The sequence below is a fragment of the Salvelinus alpinus genome, chromosome 28 (assembly GCF_045679555.1).
Source record: "Salvelinus alpinus chromosome 28, SLU_Salpinus.1, whole genome shotgun sequence".
NCBI lineage: Eukaryota > Metazoa > Chordata > Actinopteri > Salmoniformes > Salmonidae > Salvelinus > Salvelinus alpinus.
Window position 1 is genome coordinate 363,514 of NC_092113.1, and position 12,730 is coordinate 376,243.

General features: G+C 44.8%; 1 protein-coding gene across 4 annotated transcripts in view; it reads left to right on the top strand.

The window, feature by feature from the left end:
• The window catches only part of LOC139556905 (metabotropic glutamate receptor 7-like), a 127,274-nt gene that overhangs the window by 62,840 nt on the left and 51,704 nt on the right, over nt 1–12,730 (top strand). For all 4 annotated transcript variants that reach the window (XM_071371004.1, XM_071371005.1, XM_071371007.1 and 1 more), the window contains one exon: nt 9,962–10,178. In XM_071371004.1, the coding sequence (XP_071227105.1) occupies nt 9,962–10,178 (217 nt within the window). The remainder of the gene's footprint in view (nt 1–9,961; nt 10,179–12,730) is intronic.

The window sequence follows — 12,730 nt, forward strand, 5'->3', positions numbered from 1 at the left end:
CACCGAACGTGTTTACTTATTTTTTTCTTTAAACAATGGCTTTTTTCTGGCACTCTTCCATAAAGCCCTGCTCTGTGGAGTGTACGGCTTAAAGTGGTCCTATGGACAGATACTCCAATCTCCACTGTAGAGCTTTGCAGCTCCTTCAGGGTTATTTTTGGTCTCTTTGTTGCCTCACTGATTAATGCCCTCCTTGCCTGGTTCGTGAGTTTTGGTGGGCGGCCCTCTCTTGGCAGGTTTGTTGTGGTGCCATATTTGGACTATTTTGTGTATGTCCATTACATGAAATCCAAATGAAAATCCATTGAAATTACAGGTTGTAATGCAACAACATAGGAAAAACGCCAAGGGGGATGAATACTTTTGCAAGGCACTGTAATAGGGATGTTTTGCTTCCACTGGTTCTGGAGCCTTTGTTATGGTAAACAGTATCATGAACTTTACCATGTCCCAGGACATTTTAGCGAAAAACTGGTTGCCTCTGCCAGGAGGCTGAAATTTGGCCACAAGTGGATCTTCAAGCAAGATAATAACCTCAAGCCCACATCAAAATCCACAAAGAAATTGCTAATTGCCCCCCCAAAAATCAACGTTTTGCAATGGTCATCTCAGCCTCCAGACTTGAACCCCATTGATGGTTTTAATTGACGAGGGCAGTTCATAAGAGCAGACCGAAAGATTCTGTATGAAGGACTGTTCTAAGATCCCTCCCAATGTGTTCTTCAATCTAATAAAACATATTAGAAAAAGGCTGTGCTGTTTTCCTCGCAAGTTGCAATAGTTTTAACACCAAAAAAATCTCTTTCTCTGAGCAAATTGCATTAGTGTAAAATAATATAATTCACCAATTTTAGGAGCATACAATATAGTTCAGAATTTTTATGATTTGTTTTATACAGTTTTCTTTGCTCATCTTTATCTTTATCTGGCTTGTGCGAACCAGAACGGCTCATTGGAGCATGTTTCTGTAGCAGCTGTACAGTATTCTGTACAGTATCTTTATCAAGGATTGTCACGCCCTGACCTTAGAGATCCTTTTAATTCTCTATTTTGGTTAGGTCAGGGTGTTACTAGGGTGGGCAATCTAGTTTTCCTATTTCTTTGTTCGGCCTGGTATGGTTCCCAATCAGAGGCAGCTGTCTATCGTTGTCTCTGATTGGGGATCATACTTAGGCAGCCTTTTTTCCACCTTTAGTTTGTGGGATCTTGATTTTGCATAGTTGCTATGTAACCTGCAGAACTTTACGTTCGTTTTTGTATTTTGTTGTTTTTCGGTGTTCATTTGAATAAAAGAAAGATGTTCGCCTACAATGCTGCACCTTGGTCCAATCCATCTCTAAACGAACGTAACAAGGATGCCAATAATTCTGGATGTGACTCTATATTCAGTCAATACAAATGTTTTCCCAACGTTACCGCTAACGTCTTTAGAAATGTCCACCTCGTTGCTTTGTTGCCAGCAGTATGTGAAATAACAGTGGAAAGGGCAAGCCACACTAATTTACTTCACACCACATTCCTTCTGAAGTAAACGTGTCTAACCTTTACACAGTAACCCCACTTAGTCACCTTTCCTTATAAACACGCCGGTTGAAAAATCTCATTTAATGTCAGTAAGCCGATTGGACCTCTCTCTTCCTTTATTTCCCTCTCTTCTGTACCTGTCACACCTTTCTCAGCTCTCCCTCTCTCTTTTTCTCTTTCTCTCGTTGCTTCATTTTCACTCTCAGCTCTCTCCCACTTTTTCTCTCTTTCAGCTCACTGGCTCTCAGCCAACCCCTCTTTCCTCTCTCCTCTCTCCTCACCCTTCCTTTTCTCTTTTTAGATTCTTATTCAGAGAGGTAGGCAGCACTTTGCGTTGGTAAATCAATAAAAGTGTTCCCCTATAACAGACTTCTGTGTTTTCCTTTCATTGATCCTGTCAGCCAAGATACATTTAAGAGCAAGCCAAGCGATTACCCATAGCAATCCTAACTCTGATCCATAGTGCAAATGACAGGTGCCAGACATCAGCTCGGGGTAATTGTGATGCTGAAAAGAGGGCATTGTTAATCTTATTTTTTTTCCTCGCTTTTGGGCCTGAGTGCAAATTCTCATGTTCAATTCATTTAGATGTTAATTGTGCTTGGGTTATGGTTTAGACCAGGGATAGGCAACCCTGGACCTAGAGTGTCGCAGGCACTTCATGTTTTTGTTCTAACCAACCTGGAAGACCAGGTGAGTTGAATTTAGGCAATCACTGAATTGATCAATTAGCCCAGTTGGCCCTGTGTGGTGCTGATTTGTGACAAAATTCTGCAGTACCTGCGTGACTCCAGGGCGGCAATCTCTACACGACCTTATCTCTGGTGGGACTGAGAGAATGGAGAAATGTGATCGTGCATTGTTATGTGCAACAGGGTCAACTGTACTGTAGAGGCCCTATGAGGCATCTTATCACAGTCAGACTTCAGCAAGGGCAGGAGGATTGAGTATTTTCGAGGAGGCTGTTTATTTTCTATTGGCTGTGCAGGTAATTCATGGGTAATTGGAGACGGATGCAATATTGAGAATGCAAAGTCTATTTAAAACACCTCTAATAGAAAGAGTGCTCAGAACAGTAAACAGGATGCACCTGAGCTCAATTTCAAGTCTTATAGCAAAGGGACTGAATACTTACGTAAATAAGGTATCCGTTTTATATTTTTCATAATGGGAGAGTTGCAAAGTTTATTGTTAAAGAAAATCTGCTTGACTTGATGAAGCAGAATAGTGACAAGCATAATACATGTTTACCTTTTGCTCCTATGGTACATGGAGAAGGAAGAAATAATCCTCCAAATGATTGTAATTGAATCCCTCTATTTCACACAGTAGATGTAAATTTAGCAACGCGCATGCCCCGCCCATATGAAGCTCTGTCTCTTTTTCAGCCATCTTGTCACTTAAATCTTGCTGAAATTATTGCTTTAAATTTACTTTTGCAACTCTTTTATTCTCTTGCTTGTGCCTGTCCTTTTCCCCCCGTTAACGTTACGACCTCAGAAATACTGTAATGACCTGTTAAACACACCCCGGTAATGGCTGAAATGGACTCAATGGACACATTGTCTTTCTGTTGCATCTGTAAAAACGCTAAAGCTTCATCGGTGATTTAACGCATCATCTCAATACTAGCATCACAAGAAAGAGAAGAAAGATACCTTTAATTTGATGGGTGGTCGGTTTTGTGAAATTGAAAAAAGTTATCATTTAATACAGTTTAAATGTTTAAAGATGCGCTAAAATGAAAGCAACTTCTGTAAATTAACACTCAGATTATAGTGATATTATGTCTGATCTCGCAGACAATGTAAAATATATATACTGTAAATAGGTGTAATCTAGAGCCAAGCGTGTTGATTTTTGATCTTAGGGTATCCTGCTATTGACACACTTGTTGAATTATTCAACAGAACATGACAACAGTAATTAATGGTCCCGTGTGGCTCAGTTGGTAGAGCATGGCGCTTGCAACGCCAGGGTTGTGGGTTCATTCCCCACGGGGGGACCAGGATGAATATGTATGAACTTTCCAATTTGTAAGTCGCTCTGGATAAGAGCATCTGCTAAATGACTTAAAATGTAAAAATGTGTTTTGTGGTTGCAGCCCTGTTCCACCCCTTTATTTTAGCCAGTATATTGATGCAAATGAGGGACACATTCTTTTCTTCATTTAAACACAACATATTCAAAGAATACCTGATACCATTAGAAAATGTATATATGAGTGCATTCTAAGAACAAATTTGAAATGTTACAGTAAATGTAATACCTGAATTCCCACCAAAATCCCTGAACTCCATTATTTATCCATGGCATTTAAATGTTTTTTTTAATGCTTTAATAATAATTCAGTCAATATTTGATGGATTTTACAAATTCAAAATGTCTGAAGTCTCTTCATCCATTGTCCAACTGTTGCATGTATAAGAATTGTTTTTAAAACCTTTAACAATTTTTTTATTACAAACAGGCATCTCGCTTAATTTGTAGTCCATTAGCTGGCGCAGAGAGAGGTGCAAAGGTGTGAAATCCTAATCACAGACCGTTTATACCCACTGCGTCTCATAGAAGTAGTAATGTGGGAAGCTCTTTGTCTCACTTTCATGAATTTACTGATTCAAGCCCTTTTATTCAGAGGGAGGTCAAAGTGCTAATTAAAAAGCATGCTCTGGAAAAGTAAATTATTGCGATGGAATGATTAACACATTCCTAGACCCAGAATAAGTTGTGTGGAGTAATTATATCAACAGGCCAAGAGACATGGAGGAAATCAAGGTTGTGCTCCCGAAATAACACACAATCCTCTTTCTGATTCTTAAATCGTTCCCTGCAGCAAAAAGCTCAGGAGAGAAAACCATTTTAGTTTGTTTCGAGCCCTGTTCCTGAAAGATGGGATGTGACTCAACAATCTATCAGACCTATATAAGACCTTTGGGAAGCCAGAGTGCATCACATTATAACAACAACAACATTGATGAGATACAGCTCCTATCGAACACTGAAAATAGATACTTTTGGAGAGAGAGAGAGAGAGACACAGATAGAGAAAGAGACAGGAATAAGGTGAAAGAGAGAGAGATGGTGTGTGTGAGCCCACGTGTGTTTTAAATGCAAATCTTTTTTGTTCGCTTTTCCCATTACTTTGCCTTCTCATCCTTTTGACCCAGAACACTCAATTCTGGCGAGTGCTGAAGTGGTTCAGCTACTAACATCTGACAGTATTCTTTCCTATGAATTTGTGTAATTAACTTACAACTACAACTGATGTTGTACTTGCGTGTACGTTTGGCCGTTCAACACCTACTAAGTTATCTTGAACATGACCTCCCGTTCCCCTATTTGTCTGCTTCATGTAGTTGACCCCCTTTGAGTTGTGGATCAAACTATATCGCACACTCAGTGCTGTGTGAGGCAGGGCTGTGGAATCCCAATCAGTGGGCTGCTGTGTCCTCATTCTCCTGTTTCCCCAGTGTCCAGCTGCTTCTGGTCAGCCTAATGAGAATGGATGGCATTCATACAGTGGCTTAGGTTAGATGGTGTGATGGGGTAACACAACCACATCAATGTGTTGCTCTCAGCCCACCTGACTGATGCAAGTTAGCCGCTCTGTACCTGAACACTAATTTAGATCTCTGTGATTCCACGGTGGACCGGTGAGGAGGGGTGAGTAGAGGTAAGGAGATAAGTGTCCATTTCCCGAATACTCATACTAGCGTATACATACTTAAAGTGCATACTATCTACTCATCGTCGCATACTATTTAGCACGTACCGTTTAGTAAAAAGTATACAATATGCCACGGCCGCAACGCAGTAGCGGCTCCGGACTGCCTGAGTAGGTGGGGCGGTGTAACGTCCTGACCAGAGTTATTATGTGTTTTGCTTGTTTAGTGTTGGTCAGGACGTGAGCTGGGTGGGAATTCTATGTTGTGTGTCTAGTTTGTCTGTTTCTATGTCCAGCCTAATATGGTTCTCAATCAGAGGCAGATGGTAATCGTTGTCCCTGATTGAGAATCATATATAGGAGGCTTGTTTTGTGTTGGGATTTGGTGGGTGTTTGTTTCCTGTCTCTGTGATTGTCTGCACCAGATAGGTCTGTCTCGGTTTTTGCACATTTGTTATTTTGTATTGTTGTTTGTAGTGTTTCACTTGTTCTTTATTAAACATGTTTAACACTAGCCGCGCTGCACTTTGGTCCTCTCCTTCACCCCTGGAAGAAAACCGTTACAGAAACACCCACCAAACCCGGACCAAGCAGCGTGGAAATGGGCAGCAGCAACAGAAGCAGCGGTACCAGGAGGAATGGTCTTGGGAGCAAATATTGAACGGAGAAGGACCCTGGGCTAAGGTTGGAGAGAATCGCCGCTCTCGGGAGGAGAAGGAGGCAGCCACAGCCCAGGAGCGGTGGATTGAGGAGGCAGCACGTAAGAGAGGCTGGAAGCCCGAGAGGCTCACCCAAAAATTTATTGGGGGAGGGGGCTAAAGGGGAGTGTGGCGAAGCCGGGTTGGATACCTGAGCCAACTCCCCGGGCTTACCGTGGAGTGAGAGGGCGTCGTACTGGTCAGACACCGTGTTATGCGGTGGAGCGCACGGTGTCCCCAGTACGCGTGCTTAGCCCAGTGCGGGCTATTCCACCTTGACGTACTGGTAGGGCTAGGTTGGGCATCGAGCCGGGTGCCATGAAGCCGGCCCAACATATCTGGTCTCCAGTACGTCTCCTCGGGCCGGCGTACATGGCACCAGCCTTACAGGTGGTGTCCCCGGTTCGCCTGCATAGCCCAGTGCGGGCTATTCCACCTCGCCGCACTGGCAGGGCTACGGGGACCATTCAACCTGGTAAGGTTGGAGAGGCTCGGTGCTCAAGAGCGCGTGTCCTCCTTCACGGTCCGGTATATCCGGCGCCACCTTCCCGCCCCAGCCCAGTACCACCAGTGCCTACACCACGCACCAGGCTTCCAGTGCATCTCCAGAGCCCTGTTCCTCCTCCACGCACTCTCCCTATGGTGCGTGTCTCCAGCCCAGTGCCTCCAGTTCCGGCACCACGCACCAAGCCTCCTGTGCGTCTCCAGAGCCCTGTACGCACTGTTCCTTCTCCCCGCACTCGCCCTGAGGTGCGTGCCCTCAGCCCGGTACCTCCAGTTCCGGTACCACGCACCAGGCCTATAGTGCGCCTCGAGAGTCCAGTGTGCCCTGTTCCTGCTCCCCGCACTCGCCCTGAGGTGCGTGCCCTCAGCCCGGTACCTCCAGTTCCGGCACCACGCATCAGGCCTATAGTGCGTCTCAGCCGGCCAGAGTCTGCCGTCTGCCCAGCGGTGCCTGAACTGCCCGTCTGCCCAGCGGCGCCTGAACTGCCCGTCTGCCCAGCGGCGCCTGAACTGTCCGTCTGCCCAACGCCGTCAGAGCTGGCCGTCTGCCAAGCGCCATCGGAGCCATCCGTCTCCCCAGCGCCATCTGAGCCATCCGTCTCCCCAGCGCCATCTGAGCCATCCATCTCCCCAGCGCCATCTGAGCCATCCGTCTCCCCAGCGCCGTCTGAGCCATCCGTCTCCCCAGCGCCGTCTGAGCCATCCGTCTGTCCCGAGCCGTTAGAGCCGCCCGTCTGTCCCGAGCCGTCAGAGCCGTTCGTCAGTCAGGAGCCGCTAGAGCCATTCGTCAGTCAGGATCTGCCAGGGCCGCCAACCAGACAGGATCTGCCAGGGCCGCCAACCAGACAGGATCTGCCAGAGCCGCCAACCAGACAGGATCTGCCAGAGCCGCCAACCAGACAGGATCTGCCAGAGCCGCCAACCAGACAGGATCTGCCAGAGCCGCCAACCAGACAGGATCTGCCGGAGCCGTCAGTCAGCCATGAGCGTCCAGAGCCATCAGCCAGTCATGAGCTGCCCTACAGTCATGAGCTGCCCTACAGTCATGAGCTGCCCTACGGTCATGAGCTGCCCTACGGTCATGAGCTGCCCTACGGTCATGAGCTGCCCTACGGTCATGAGCTGTCCTACAGTCATGAGCTGTCCTACAGTCATGAGCTGCCTTACAGTCATGAGCTGCCCTACAGTCATGAGCTGCCACTCAGTCCGGAGCTGCCACTCAGTCCGGAGCTACCTCTCTGTCCTGAGCTACCTCTCTGTCCTGAGCTACCTCTCTGTCCTGAGCTACCTCTCTGTCCTGAGCTACCTCTCTGTCCTGAGCTACCTCTCTGTCCTGAGCTACCTCTCTGTCCTGAGCTACCTCTCTGTCCTGAGCTACCTCCAAAATCATGTGGGGGCCTTGGGGAGGATTCTTAGGCTAAGGTCGTGGGCGAGGGTCGCCACTCAAAGGACGCTAAGGAGGGGGACAAAGACAGTGGTGGAGTGGTGTCCTCGTCCACCGCCGGAGCCGCCACCGCGGACAGATGCCCACCCAGACCCTCTTCTTGAGTTGTAGGGGTGCGTTCGGAGTCCGCACCTCAGGAGGGGGGTACTGTAACGTCCTGACCAGAGTTATTATGTGTTTTGCTTGTTTAGTGTTGGTCAGGACGTGAGCTGGGTGGGAATTCTATGTTGTGTGTCTAGTTTGTCTGTTTCTATGTCCAGCCTAATATGGTTCTCAATCAGAGGCAGATGGTAATCGTTGTCCCTGATTGAGAATCATATATAGGAGGCTTGTTTTGTGTTGGGATTTTGTGGGTGTTTGTTTCCTGTCTCTGTGATTGTCTGCACCAGATAGGTCTGTCTCGGTTTATGCACATTTGTTATTTTGTATTGTTGTTTGTAGTGTTTCACTTGTTCTTTATTAAACATGTTTAACACTAGCCGCGCTGCACTTTGGTCCTCTCCTTCACCCCTGGAAGAAAACCGTTACAGGCGGGGCCGAGTGCGGGTGGGTTTTTCCAAAATCAACAGACATGTACCACAATAACCAGCCTGATAATAGCTAATTTACAATTCAATTAATTTCTCTAAACTCTGAGAAGGAATGGAATTATAGGCCTATAGGCTAGTTATAGTCAGACTATCACACTCAACCAATACTGTAGCCATTTTAAAATGGACTGAAGACAGAAAAAAATTATTTGGTTACATTTCAAAATATTTATCAGTGAAACCAAAGTGCTGTAACATATATAAATTACATCAAATAGTCAGTACACTCACCAAAACTTTTAAATGTTCAAATCAAAAGGCTATTGCACAGAAACACGTGGACAGTCGAGTGGATCGCAAATTCAGAACCGCTGGATAGCTACTGTACATAATATACTAAAGCACTGATCTTTGGTAACGAGACCAGAATGACTGCTTAGGTTTGATCCATACATTAAATAATTAAATAGGTATCCTGTACTACAAAACCTAAACAATCCATATGTTCAAATCAAAAGGCCCGATTAACATGACATCAATAGTCCAAAGTCCCAGGTGCCGACACATTCAGAAATAAAAGATTGTGTAGTATTTTGTTTAAAATCTCTGACGAAGGCCAAGAAAACAAAAACACTTTTCAATGAGAAAACAGAAATCCACTTTGAAAAAAATACTTCTGTTTTCTAAGATGTACAGTAGCCTATGATGCAATACTCGTGATCATTTTAAGGAGAACAAGAACTATTTAGCCTACATTTGAACACCACCGCAGAAGCTAGTAGCCTAGTTTTGTTGTTTGGCTACTTGAAAAGAGCTAGGGCCTATCACTCGAAGCCCACCTCTTCCAATGCATTGTGGAAATCTGTGCATCAAATTCTACTAGATGAAGAGCCTAAATGAGTATAACATCCTGGCATTTAAACCATACTAGATTTTTGAAAATTCACATACTACATTTTCACATACTGAGAATGCGTCATGTGCGATTGCGTAGTTTTCTGTTATTCGTTGATTTCGGTAGTGCATCCCCATATCTAATGGATCAGCTGTTGTCAAAGCCGAAAAGAGTATGACATCCGGGCATATAAAGTATACTTGATTTTCTAAATGTTGCATACTATTAAACTGAATTTTTTCGCATACTTAAACGTGAGTATTTAGGACGCAAGTATGGGTATTCGGACACGGCAAGTGTCTGGGTTATCTCCTTTCTTTTCACATTCTATTTCAATTAGCTACACGTCACCTGTAAAGTCAACCGGAGGTTTGATGAGCCTGGAGGTCTGTGATAATTGTAGGGAACCGGGAACATCTCAAATTATGATAAATAGTTTAATAGTAATAATGATGATAATGAATTGCTTTTATACAGTGCTTTTTACTAGGTCTCAAAGTGGTTTTCACTGTCTGTCTGTTTGGAACTCACGTCATCTCCCACCAATAATAAGTGTAATTAGTCAGGCATATTTAGTGATGTAAAATATTCAGAACGTTGCAGACAGAAATATAATGAATAGGGTTGAATTATGTATACTGTTGCTGCACCCTCTTAAACAATAGAGGAGTAAACATCACTTGCTCTCTGTCCTCCAATCAGATCCCTCAGATCAGCTACGCCTCCACGGCCCCGGAACTGAGTGATGACAGGCGCTATGACTTCTTCTCTCGGGTGGTTCCTCCAGACTCATTCCAGGTCCAAGCCATGGTGGACATCATCAGAGCCCTGGGCTGGACCTACGTGTCCACCGTGGCCTCTGAGGGCAGCTACGGAGAGAAGGGTGTGGAAACTTTCCAACACATCTCCAAGGAGGCTGGTGAGTTATGGAAGTAGTAGTGGGAATGTTACTGTTAATGTTACTAAGATACTATGGTACGATTTTAGTTTTGGATGTATTTCTCAAAGTGCTGTAGCCGTAATTACAGTTAGAGCAGTGTTTTTCCTCTATAATACTTTTTTTACCCAGGGTCCCATACAGACAGGTGAGTGTCTTGAGATGGGCAGTACACTGAAAGGCTGGAGAGGAGGGAGAGTGGCGGGGGGGGGGGGGGGGAGAGAGGGTGAGACGCATGGGGGATGAAGTGGAGGCTGTTTTGTCCATCTAGGGATCACTATGGACCTACAATTTGCTGTAAATGCCATGCTGACAATTATATTTTGTAATGAGGTATTAATTAGCTTGACAACAATTAACATAGTGACTTCTAGTTCTGTGAGTGACATTCAGTTCTGTGAGTGTCCTAGGGTAAAATATGTTCTAAGAATATAAGAGTTTGGTCTGTGGGTGCTGGCAATATTCGTTGTGTGGGTTAACTCTCAATTCCATTTCCATCCAAGTGACAGAGGTGCTGCTTTAATGACATATTTCATCATCTGGCCTAAGAAATTACACTCCATGATCCACGGTTCAGCATTCATACAACTCCTCCCCTGGCAATAGCGCTGTACCAAGGGAACCAAGGTTAATTCCTGATTCTCATCTTGACCTCTACAGATCCCAATCCATTTCCTGTCATTTGCACCTACTAGCTAGATCCCTGTTGACCAATCTCCGAACTTTGGTACCGAGGAGTGATGCTAGTGTATGCCAACCTCTGAAAGGGAGAGAGCTAACGATATCCCATGAGCGATGATCAGAAGTCCAGCGGACATGAATATTTAATCTGTGCACGTTCATGTGTAGTCTGATCACTCATTAAAACTTTAAGAGGCTGCTGTGGCACTGGAGAGAACAGCTGCAGGAGGAGCCTCTGTAGAACACTGAGATGGAATTGGGAAGAAAAGTCTAGATGATTTAGTGGGTTATTTTGGCTGGGTTTATATTTCAGCTTGTTACATCCTCCAATGCACACGGTGGGTCTGCAGCGACCAGATTGTTTTCTCTCTGTTGTATTTCCTTCACTGGTGTTTGTGTCTCAGCATAGAGTCGGCAAAATGATGTTATTGATGTTATTGTCTTGAATTTAAAAATATCACAGACAAGGGGGTTAGAAATGATAGAATATTGCTGTTATTGTTGGCTCATCCATTAAAATAGAGCTGCAGTCAGGGAATGTTCTGTATTCCCATACAAATCAAATAGGAATCATTTACCCCAATGGAAGCCCTGCACACTCTAGGCATTGTTATTTGAATAAAATAATTGATTACGTTATGACATAACTCTGTATATTTATAACATCAAAGAATGGGCTAGTTGCAGCATCACTTGCAGCGAGCAACATGCTGTATCTGCACTGAAGCAGCAGTGGTGCAAAAGAAATAACAACAACATTCAGAGAGAAACTTTCAGACCTAAATACACCCACAGTATATTGGTTGAGTTGATCTGTAGGGCCTTGAGATGTTTTGTGGGCTCCTTATTCTTTTGGTGAGAGTGAAATGTCAGATGCATTAGTAGCATTCTCGCTTCACCACTTCAAGCATCCACCGGACTAATGCAATATGGCCGCCCATTACCCTGAGTAGAGACTAGATTGATGGTCAGCTCGTATTGATCTCTTCTGTTTTCCACTCTCCTCTTTCCCCCTTGTATGGGTAGTCTTCCACCCTCTCAGTTTCACGCGAATGCACTCTCCTCGTAACCAATGTACAGTTTTTTTCATTTTAACTTCCGTTTCCCCTGAAAAATTGATGCGGGGACTCCTCTCCGATGTCTTTTTACGGCTGCTACGTTAAGTTATGCGAGTGAGTTGTCTTTTCTTTAGAAGTGTAGCAAGGAAAGATTCATCTAGATTGCATTTTCCTCGGCTTGGGTCCGGAGCAATGGAGTTTGTTTTTCCTCTTTGATAAACAGACTCATGCAAGCATGTTTGAGGAGTAGATACTCCCATAGACATCACTCTTAAATTAATTGCAGTATGCTGCCACCGACGTGTTTTCATATCACTAATTTGAACTGCGAAAAACCTGTCAATTTACACTCCGAATATTTTGCAGTGAGAAGTGACTTCACTGGCTTGCCCTCAGTATTTGACCAACAGCTTTGATGTGTTCTCGTAAGATGAGCGTTCTAAACTGGAACAGTGTGCTCCTGCAGCCATCCCGTCTCTCTTCTAGGATGAACATGACAGTGGAATGGAATATGGTATAAGGAAGGAATGAAGTAAGGGGCTCACATGTACAGAGTAGGAATGGCATTCCACTTCTGCAGGCTCCCACTTGAGCTGCATTGGGAGGAAAGTGGTAGTGGAGGGAGCCTGTAGTAGTTCTGCCTCTGCTCTGGAGGTGATAAATATAATTGGAGAATTATGGATCCCCCTCGGGGGTGGGGTGGTTCTGCGGAGGGGCGGTGGGGTCAGAGCAAAATGGGTAGGGAGGGTGTTGAGTCCATTAGGAACCACCCGGATTTCAGGGGAGTTTCCTGAA